The sequence below is a fragment of the Chenopodium quinoa genome, unplaced genomic scaffold (assembly GCF_001683475.1).
Source record: "Chenopodium quinoa cultivar QQ74 unplaced genomic scaffold, ASM168347v1, whole genome shotgun sequence".
Classification (NCBI taxonomy): domain Eukaryota; kingdom Viridiplantae; phylum Streptophyta; class Magnoliopsida; order Caryophyllales; family Amaranthaceae; genus Chenopodium; species Chenopodium quinoa.
The window spans coordinates 3,552,734-3,564,565 of record NW_018744704.1 but is presented as its reverse complement, the minus strand read 5'-3'; the positions used below and the strand labels follow the sequence as shown (position 1 = coordinate 3,564,565).

General features: G+C 30.9%; 1 protein-coding gene across 1 annotated transcript; it reads right to left on the bottom strand.

The window, feature by feature from the left end:
• Positions 1–1,171: 1,171 nt before the first annotated feature.
• Positions 1,172–7,694, bottom strand: LOC110702915 (putative disease resistance protein RGA4). Its single transcript, XM_021880667.1, has 2 exons — positions 5,687–7,694; positions 1,172–4,003 (listed from the first exon to the last, which is right to left on the bottom strand). The coding sequence occupies exons 1-2, from the start codon at positions 6,312–6,314 to the stop codon at positions 1,545–1,547; spliced, it is 3,087 nt and encodes a 1,028-aa protein (XP_021736359.1). The 5' UTR covers positions 6,315–7,694; the 3' UTR covers positions 1,172–1,544.
• Between the last annotated feature and the right edge of the window lie 4,138 nt (positions 7,695–11,832).

The window sequence follows — 11,832 nt, the reverse complement described above, 5'->3', positions numbered from 1 at the left end:
CAAGTATGATGTTAAGTAAGAGAAACTCGTATATATTTTTTTTAGCATTAAATAATATTTATGAGTTTTATTTTTCACAAATTTTCAATATTTTATACGTATAAAATAATTTATATTTTCAATAAATATCTTATAATTTTGTTATTTCTACATTATAAAATTTGTTTTAAAAATTATTTTAAAACCAGATCTATATATGATACTCCGTATATTTTAATCAATTAAAAAAAAACGCTCACAATTTAATACGAGTGTTTATATTGTACTTAAAAAATGTTTGTTTTAAACTCATACTATCTTCTTGGATGAGGAGTCATTTCTACAGAGTGCTCATTCTCCTATTCTAAACGATGGTTTGCCCCCGCCTGGGTTTCATGTGACACATTTAGGGATAACTTTTACAGGCTAGGACTCGGTGAAGATACAACATTGATGGTTCGTGGTTTAAAGACACCAAAAGAACGAGAATAGGTTGGTGCCTCGACAATGCAGATTCTCAAGATGAACGGATAATTGGGGGGAGCAATTATGGATTTTGTACTTTACATGTGGAAGCTTTGGCGTGTCTGTACGGCTTACAATGGGCTTCAAATTCTAACATCCACTCGCCTATTTTGTTTACTTATTCTTATAATCTGGTTACTCTCCTAAGTGGTGACGGCCGCAGGGACATCATATATATGGATAGTACAACAGATCAAACTAATAGGGTCAACTTTTCACCATTGTAGTATATACAAGACAGATAAGCAGCGTGTTCATTGGGCACACCAAATTGCAGGAGAAGCTGCAGTCCATTTAAATTGTTTTAATAGTAATGTATGTGTAGTAGTGAATACTAAGTAGTTGTGTTGTTTCACCATTTCAACCTTCGTAAAAAAAAATGTTTGCATCAATGATATGTGTTTAGATTAAACATTTTGATCATTTAATTTATACTAGAAATTAATTATCAACCCGAAACATCGCGTGGAGAGTCAGAGATATAACTATTATATATATGTACTGATATACAATTATAAATTTAAAAATGGCACATCCTCTTAAGTTCATTGACCCAAGTGTAAACAAAAAACTTGGTTAATCTCTTTTTATTTTAATTTGGTTCATATAATTTTTGCACAGTTTTATTCTATTATTACTTCCATACGAAGGTCAGTAATGCTCATTTATCTTGACTTTCACTATTCAAATTATCCAACTCAATTTGTTAACCCAAAATTCGGCATGTCATACGAGACAAAAGACATTATTACATAGATTCACAATTCGTGAATTTTTTTTTTTTTTTTGACAGTAGCTTACAGGGCCTTACACAATTCTGGTTAATAAACACAAAATGGATTTTTTGACAGAGTGAATATACAGTAAACACCAAACCAGAGCTGTAGATATAAATATACAGCAAACACCAAACCAAATTGCCTGAAATATGTTTGGACAGTTTCAAAATTAAAACTTAGAACACCAGACATATAAAAACATCCACCAATAATGTGTATTGTTGGCAAAAGATTGAATCACAAAATCATCATTACTATACATCAGTAGTATATGAAAGGAGGGATATGGGCAATTTTAAGCCACTCTCCACTTTCACTCTCAACATCTGCTAACAGAAGAGGGCAACCAGCCATTTCTAAAGTTTCTAAATTCGAGAGATGCCGAATTGCTTCTAGGGAAGGCAGATTCTTTAGTTTAGGCAAGCCAGAAAGATGCAGCTCTCTGAGAGATGTCAGTTTCCCTAGCCAGTCGGGTATTGTTTCCAAGCATTCGGAGTGTCCGATTTTCAAGCATTGGAGTGCCCTCAAATATTTGAGCTGATCAGGAAGAACAGTTGTATCATCATTGTCATACAAGTGGAACCCCTCCAATGTTAAAACTTCGAGGGATTTGCAAACAGGACTATCTTCGCCCAAGTGTGCAAGTAGTACTAATTCATCAGTGTGTAGTTCCCTTACACAAGGAAGACTTCCCAACCCTACTAGTTGGCTATTTTTTAAGGTTAAAGAATGAAGCTGTGTTAAAGAGGAAAAGTCTCCAAGATTTTCGACTTGATAACAACCAACTACTACTATCTGTTCAAGCGAATTGCAGCATTGGAATCCTTCGTTTCGTAATGTAATAGTCAGCTTCTTGCAGTATTCCACTTGTAAGAAACGAAGAGATCTGAAACTCTCTAATGTTAGATTCCCTTCGGCTGTACATCTATAAATCTTCAAGGAGACGAGGTTGGAAAGTGAGGAACTTCCTTCTTCAATCAACCATCTTGGAAATCTAGTACCGTCATGATTCCAAATCTGAAGCATTTTTAAGTTCGCGTTAGGTTGCAGAGCTTCTAGGATCTCATTCGCGTGGGGATTATCCTTAACTGCCGGACATTTACTAAAACCCCATCTCAGAACTAAACTGTCAAGATATGACTTGTTGTCTAGAACTTGCTCACGAGCTTCTTCTTCACCATCTAAAAAACATAGATTGTGGATTTCCAATGTACCTCTGAGATTAGTCAATGAACCAAGGTCACTTAATTTCCCGCCCCAATTCATTTCTAAATTGATAGCAGGCAAAGTTCGTAAAGCAGTTAAAAGACCCAACCCCATAGGTATACCAATGATATCATCATCAAGGATGTGCCGTAAATTTACCAAATTACCTATTTGTTTTGGAAATTGAGTCATGCATGGATCTTTCTCAATGTGTAAGTTGTTTATACAAAGTGTTTGCAAGTGGTAAAGTTTGGTGATGTGTTCAGCAAGGTTAGACTGAATGACACCCAAACCATTGTCGACAGCAATTTCAAAGTACCTCAAATGTATCAAGCTACCCAACGGCTCCCAATCTAAATCCTCGCTCCAATTCCAACCTATATTTAACACCCTTAAGTGCCTACATTTTAACCAAAAATGTAGGCGAGGATTTTCAAACTCCTTGAAAAGCAAACATGTTCTCAACTTTGTATAGGAGGTGAGAGTGAGCTCTCTACTTTTAGACTGCTTGGGAACTAATAGGTGTCGTAGAACCTCATTTGATCTTACATCTCCATCTGAGCACAAGCACTCCCCTATTGAAACAACTCGAGCAAGAGACCATACTAGATCATGCATCTTAAATGTCATCACTTTGCCACACTCATCCATTTCTGCTTCTTGGAAAAGAGAACTATTCAACAGATGCTCGACATATTCTTCCCCTTTATCCTCCATTACCTCATAAGGTTGCAAGTAGCCCTGAGCCATCCACATGTAGATCAACTTATTCTTGTTAATGACCTCGTCTTCTCCAAATATGGCACAATAAGCAAAGCATTTTTTCAGAGTCATGCTTGGCAAGGAGTCGTAACTTAACCTCAAGGAAGGCAAAATATCATTCCTATCCACTTTTGTCCATGTATGACTTTTCTCAATCTCCTTCCATCTATTCAGACTTTGGTCCCTTAGAAGGTCCCCTAGTGCTCTTATGGCTAGAGGAACGCCTCCACAATTCTTCATCATTCTTCTTGCAATAGCTTCTTTTTCGCTATCAACTAGACTATCATCACTTATTCTTGCCAAAAATAGCGACCAACTGTCAGATTCACTCAATCCCTGCAAGATATAGATAGAAGGTCTTTTAATGTTATGTTTACCTTTACTATCACAACAATCCATCACCATTTTTCCTACTGCATCTTTGTTGCGAGAAGTCACTAGTACAGTAGTACCATAAGATCCACCAATTTCCTCTAGAGTGGATTTCAAGGATTCCCAATGAATTGTATCCCATACATCATCCAATATGAGTAAATACCTTTTATCCTTCAACTTTTCATGAAGCTCTGATATCAGTGCTTGTCTATCTCTCATGGATGGATTTTTTCTGCATAGTATCTCCACCATTCTGTTTAAAAAATCTAGAAGATCATACGTCCGAGAGATGACAAGCCAAATAATTACAGAGTTGAAGAATTCCAACACCTCTTTTTCCTTGGAAATGCGTTTACACAATGTCGTCTTTCCCAAACCTACCAATAAAATGAACACATAAGGTATAATATATCTCACCTCTGGTATAAATAAAAACTAAATTAAGTCCCGTGCATCGCACGATTGTTACTAAATTTTACAGAGCATATAGTAACAAATTGCAATACTAATTCAACAATAATGGTACGTATACCATTATTTTTTAATACTTATACCGATGTCAAGGTTATTGAAACATTGTTTTATTTAAAAATAAATAAATAAGGTCTACGAGATTTTATATTAAAAAAAATAAAAATCTAATTTAATATATAACCATGTAGTAGCCCTGCTATTATTATTATTATTACTTTTAAGTGTAAAAATAAATGATATACTTGTACATATATATGTTACCAAAATGATTTTTTTTAATTGAAATAAATTTTATTATAAAAGTAGAAAAGTTGAAACAAATAAACAAAATGATAATATTATAGGATTAATTTTAGATAAAAGTATTAATTTAATATTTATGTAATCTTTGTTCATTTTGTTGAATACAAAATATAAAATAATTGAAAGATATGTAAAAATATTCTAGTTGAGTATATATAGAAAAACTTTGATTGTCAAACTAGAAATAATATATTATATGTTCTAAATTATTTTTTTGAAATTTTGAAAAAAAAAAAGGAAAAATGGAGAGAAATTTTTTAATCATACAATGACATGTGTCATGCCTGGTTTCACTTTAAGTATATAAATTATTATTGAATGTGTTTGCAGATTTAATTTGGAAATATATATTGCCGATATGTGGAATAATATTTTGGTGGCAATTTTAGATATATGTTATAATATAAATGGAGTGAATCTTTTTCACTGTTTGGAAAAATAATGGTGGTCAATTAGGAAGGTTATATTATAATAATAAGGTAAATATATTTGATGAAGATTTGACAAACTAAAAAAGAAAAAGAAAAAAAAAGTGGTTTTAGAGGGAAAACACAGCACTAAGAAGTGACACGTATCATTTCTGGTGTCTAATTTAGTATTATGTTATTGATAATATAAGTATTGGGTAAGTTACCATTATATAAAATAAAAAGATAAATAAAAAAAAGTTGCAGGGGAAAGTAGTGCGTTTAATAATTTGTATCGAACAAAACCATCATAGAAAATAATGCATCACATCTTGTACGAATATGAATATAATTATATAAGTGAGTTATCATTATAAACAAAAAAAAAAAAAGTTTGCAGGAGGAAAAATAATCCAAAAATTTTGTAATAGAAATAATCAGACAACTTTAAGGTTTAATCATTAATTAAGTAATGAAAAAAATTTATGATAATTACATATTAATAAATTACACATTATGAATCTAACAAGACTATACTTGGTATATAATTTATTTTTTAACCGAAAAATGTACATATAAGGTCTAAGTTTGGTCAAAATAAGACAATCGGGTCAAATTAGGAAAATAAAAGTTTAGATCTAATCAAATAAAAAAAAAAGATTCAAATCAGATTAGATATGCAACAACAGAGTAAACAAAACCAGCCTATATTTGATTTTGGTATAAAAATGTGCTTGCTTGGTTTATAAACATATCACAATTATACTTCCCCAAACTTCATAGTTGTAATTCTAACCACAATAAAAAGACTTCAATTCCTAATAGAGTAAATAAAACTAGAAAAGTACGCAAACTTAGAAAAAAGATGATATGCACCTGCCATTCCCACTATGCTTATGACGGTGAGAGGGGATGAATTGTTGTTGTTAGGATCACATATTAACTTAACAAGGCGTGTTAAGTCTTCGTCCCTTCCTATGAGCAACTTTTCATCCACATAGTGTCGCTGGTTACGAAGTTTGCTTGTTTCTTGATCTTCACACACATCTCTTGAAGCAACTTTGATAGGTCTAATGCCAAGCTTATTAGCATCATCATAGATGTTGTTAATCAAGCTTGTTAAGTCACTCGCTTTGTGACCAATACGTAAGCGTGAAAAGGGCTTAGAGACACCACGTCTAAACTTGTCCCTCTTTCGAGTACAGATAATTTTAGCCTGTAGAGCTTCATATGACCATTGGTCAATCAAGTCGTCTGCATCGTAAGCAGCATCCTCTATATTTTTGAGCCAATCGACTATCAATGGATTGGTGATCGACTGGCAAGAAGCACCATGTAATAGCCCAATTAATCGAGTGAGCTGCCCTTGAACCACCTCTAACTCTTTCTTGAAACCGCGAGCTAGTTTGATTTCCGCATTGATGCGTGACAACACCATTCCAATTATTCCATGAGCTTCATTTGCTAATAATCCTTCTACTGTATTTTGTATTATGGCATTCATGTTGTTTTGTTTTTGATGATGGTCTTTTTGCACTATAAATTGAAACAAAGTGTAATGTGAAAAGTTTATATATTAATTTATATAGTAGGGAAAAGTCAAGTGTGTAGTACAGTATTGTTATGGAAATAACATGGAATTGAAGTGGAAAGCACATAGAATTGCAAGCACTGTAGTACTAAGACGACCAAAAGTTAAAGATAAATATAGACATGTAGGGAAGTCAATAATTACCGATGAATGATTACTAATAAGGGCCCGCTTGGATTAAATTCAAGAAGTAATTAACAGAGTAAAAACCAATGGGGTAAAAATTACAGAAGGATTTGTTATTGGGTGATATTTTGGTGTTTATTTGATATGGGAATTTACTTTTCGTGGGAATTTGTATTTTATGGGAATTAAATACCTACATCCAATTCGTAGAAATTAAACTTGTTTGGTTGAGATGACAGAAATTCCAAATCATGGGAATTTTGACTTACGTAGGGGGTCAGGTAATTAATTTTCCATGTTTAGTGAGAAATCACAATTCCCGTGAATTTGCAATTCTCATATTTACACTTTTTATTGTCAACCAAACAACTCATCTATTTTTTCAAATTCTCGTAATTTTCTAGTTCTCCCTTTTTCTTTGTGCAACCAAACAAGCCCTTACTTGTTTAAAAGTTTGGCATCTTTACTAGGTAAAAGCAATAAAACTTTCTTGCGCTTCAAACTCCATGGAAAGCCAAGCTTGAAACAGAGTTACACCATTGAACGGAACACCCCCATCAACCACCTTATAAACCCAATCCCACCTTGCAAACTACCATTTATGCACTGCTCATCAAAAATAAAATAGCAGATCTGAAAATGAGGAGAGGCCAAAGAAGAAATAATTCATTAAAAATATTCAATGAAGGTATAATACAATTCCTTTGTGATCATATTTGAGCGAGAAGGTTATCGATCTGAAATTATTGGTCAATTTCGACTGCTACTGAATTGAATTTAGCGCACCTACCCTGTTATTAAAAAAATGGAGTAAAGATGATGGTGGAAAGAAGGGACGGCGGTAGAAGGGAGATGGTGGCAGTAGTCGGTAAGAAACCTTGACAATGGGTGGCGGCGGAAGGTTGAGGTTGGGCTGGTGGTAAATGCTAGGAGATAGAAGAGAAAAAGGAGAAAGATGGAGGAGAGAGGAGTAATTGCTCAGGGAAAAAAAAAAACTACTGTCTTAAAATATTACTCTGCAAGTCTGCATCCGCAAATATAAAAATTTGAATTTTTTCGTCCTATAGCTTTTACCCTCCATGCTGGCAATCCAGGCAACCCTAAACAAAGACTTGTAGGGAAGTGTATCACTACTCTTGCAGAATTTTATTTAACTTAATAAAATACTTGGGCTATCTATTTCTCAAAAAAATAATAATAATTATAAACTTGTAGGAAATGTCAATATTTTACAAGTAATTATTGTTTTCTTCATTTTGTAATAATTGTAACACTCTATATTACACAATATATTAGAAAAAAGGTAATGTTATATGTAGTTCTTAAGGCTATAAATAAACATTTAATATCTTTTACTTTGTGGTATAAGTTTAGGAACGCATGACAAAATCACGCACAAATCAGTGTAATTCATGAATGTATTTCATCAATATTTTCCTCTTTTAGCTTCTTATGCATAGTCCTTAGGACTAAAACGGGGTATTTTATAATATAAAGTATCGTATGTTAATGGAGATATAGAGTATAAAATTAATATTATGAGAGAAAGAAATAATATACGAGTAATGAAAAAGTAGTGTAAATAAAGTTGGTAGAACAGAGAAATAATGAAATATTTTTGTAAGTTAAGTTAATGAGAGAAAAATAATAAAATAATAGTGGACCCTTACCAAATAAAAATGTGTTGTAATTAAATTTGACAGTTCGGGTCAATGAGTTGGATACAGGTTAGATTTTGGGTCTTGTTACAAACTATCTCAAGTTGTATAAAAACACATTGTTATTACATACAAAATTTGATAAATAGGCGAAATCAGGTTGAGTTAGAGTCGATGTCGGGTCCACTTTTTCTCTCTCAATAACTTCGGATTCGGATTCGGGTTTATTCGGGTTGGGTTATAGGTCGGCTCAAAAATTAACAGGTCTAATTGCAACTTACAATTATTATAAAATGGACGTAAAAAGTAATTATTGCGATTACTACAAAATAAAAAAATCAGAGTATCACTTTGTCATTGGTTCCCTCCTTGATCCTTATCTAGTAAGCAATTAAGTATGTAGCCATCCTTCCACAGTCTTATGTGCTTAAAAGGACAAATGTGCTTAAAGGACAAATACCTTTGCTGGAAAGTTTGTAAACCATTCAATTTTCAATGAAATTGATGTACTCCCATAGTATCTTTGCTAGAGAGTTTGTAAACCATTCAATTTTCAACCAAATTAATATACTCCCATAGTCCTACGTGTGTACTTCATTCTTTTTTAATTGAATATTATACTCTCTCTGTCTCACATTATAATTCATGTTTTTCTAATTTAGAGACATAAAATGTTGTTTCTATTTCTATTTCTGAATAGTACGAAAAGACCATTGTACCTTAAAAATTTATTCCAATGGCGAATTCAGGATTTTCGTGATGGTGAGTCACCACCATCAAATATTGATCACTTGTTCATAATTAATTTCAATCCAAAATTTATATTTAAAAAAAAAATTATATTTCACCAAATTGATTTCAATAAAAAAAAATAGGATACAAAAATCCATACTACAACCAAATAGTACTTAAAAATTCAATCTTACAAGTCGAAAGCACTACAAATAACATGTAACAAACAAATGGTACTATAAAAACTATTACATTAAATCAACTTTATGATTTTTTACTTAATCGATAAGCTTTGTGGGAAAATATTAATATTGGTTGCACAATTATAGGATATAAATAGAAATAAAAATTATTAATTATAAAAAAAAAAAAAAAAGTGAGATAACTTAAGAGACCGGTTATTAAATATAACAGGTCTCTTTAATGAAAAAAGAAAGAAGCGCAAAAATCATGAAATGCAATAGCAGCATCAAAGAGACCGGTTATTTTTTTTTAAAAAAAAATACTAACACAGTGCAAAGCTCTTATAGCAATAGCAGCATCAAAGAGACCGCCTATCTATAATAAACGGTCTCTTTGATATGTATTCTTTTTTTTATATATATAAAAAACCAAACATCAATTTTTTTTCTTCTACTGGTGTGTCACGTGCACCACTCTCCACATGAATAGATCCGCCCCTGCTTAATTCATTGTACTTCCTAAATCACCCCTAAATTTTTCACTTGCCTTAGTTTGTACTTTTTCACTTTCTCTCTCTGACTTTTGTCTATAATTGTACTTTTCACCTTTTTTTAATGTATTTCATCCACTTTCTTCACTCATTTCTTAAATACCGTGAAAAATTACAAACGGGAACTATAAACTAGGACGGAGGGATTATAACTTTTCGAATATTCACAGTTCACACTTTGGTGGTTGTGAACGTAATAACAAAAATAGTCATGTAATATCTTATTAGGTTCCTCTCATTGAGTAGATTATTAGTGAACTACTCCGTATATCATTTCAATAGTTTTTACAATTACATATAACTAAAGGTATCTTATTAGGTACCTCTTATTAGGTACCTCTCATTATGGTGTAGATTATTAATGAAATATATCATTTGCATAATTTTTCCAAATACATATAACTATAGTTATGTATTTATATATTAAAAAATGTTCCTGATATAGAATATATGCCACGCTTCTCCTTTAAACATGTACTACCTCCATTTTTGAAAGTTCGACTCACTTACTATTCATGGTCAAAATAAAATAACTTTGACCACATTTTCTGAGTTATACAATAAAAATATATTAGCATGTGAGATCTTATATTTGTTTGCTGGAATCTGCTTTGGATTAAATATAATAATTAATATATTTTTAAAATAAATAATTAATAATAACAATAACAATAATAATAATAATAATAATTTATAATTAATTATAATAATTAATATTTAATAATAATAATAATAATTAATAATTCACAAAAAAATGTTAATATTTTTAATAATATTAATTAATAATAACTTATAACAATTTCTAAATATATATTGATCATAATAATAACACATAATATTTTTCCTGAGGGAATAATAATACTTCATATTTAATAATAATACTAAAATATTATTTTATTCGGATGCATACGCATGGCATACCAATCATACAACATGATGCGAATATAGGAGTAGCAGATTCAACTATATTTTCATAATGGCGTAAAGATAGTATGGCCAAAGTGCGACATTGTATACCACGTCGAATTGGGGGGCTAATCGATCGGAAAGCGACAATGATGGTGATGACAATGAAGATCAAAGCGACAATGAAGATGATGAAAATGAAGATCATATGGAAATAGATGGTTAATCACCACGATGTTAAACTCTTATCTAATTATGTTCCTATTTTGATATGTGGTTATAATATTTTGAAGATGTTAAACTATTGTCTTTTATCTTTCTACTATTAACATATGTTGAAGATGGTACACCTCTATTTATGTTTTCATTCACCTAAATCAATAGTATAATAATAATAATAATAATAATAATAATAATAATAATAATAATAATAATAATAGTAGTAGTAGTAACGACAATAATAATAGTAATAGTAGTAGTAACGGCAATAATAATAATAATAATAATAATAATAATAATAAATAATAATAATAATAATAATAATAATAAAAATAGTATTAATATTAATAATAATATTACTGAAATCTGCTCTGTTCTGCTCTGCCCAAAAACTCAAAAGAACAGGGCTTGAGTCGAACTTTCAGGAACGGAAGGATTATTGAATTTGACAATTAAAAATACTTATGCAAAGACTTGAATTTAAGGCCAATAAATATTATATATTATAAGTCTTCCCACCTTAGTTATCCATTTACTGTGTTTTTTTTTATCCAATAAAATAATAGTTAACTTTTTAACTTTTTATTTTTTATTTTTTTTTATTACTATTTACGCATCACACCTTTACCATGTTTTTTTTTAACATATGAAAACAATTTAAACAAATATTACTTCATAGCATGTAAGGTGTTGTTTAGTTTAAACTCAATGAATATATTTTCAAATATTCACCTTTATCTCCCTTAAAGTTTCCTTTCGTTCTCAAAAGTACAACCAAATTATTGTAAATTATATTCTTGTTTCCAGGTTAATTTGAAAAAAGTGAATAAAAAAAAAGTAAATTGTAGATAAAGTAAGAGAAATGGAATAGAGTAGTGTTTTCATATGTCCCACGTGCTTGTATAAAATAATTAGAACTTTAATCACGAAAAAAAATTCATTGAAAGTTGAACTACACTATTATGGTTTTGCAAAATATTATAAATATACAAAGTTTTTCCTCCGTTTCTCTTTACTTGACCCGCTTTGACTTTTACACTATTCACCAATTCACTTT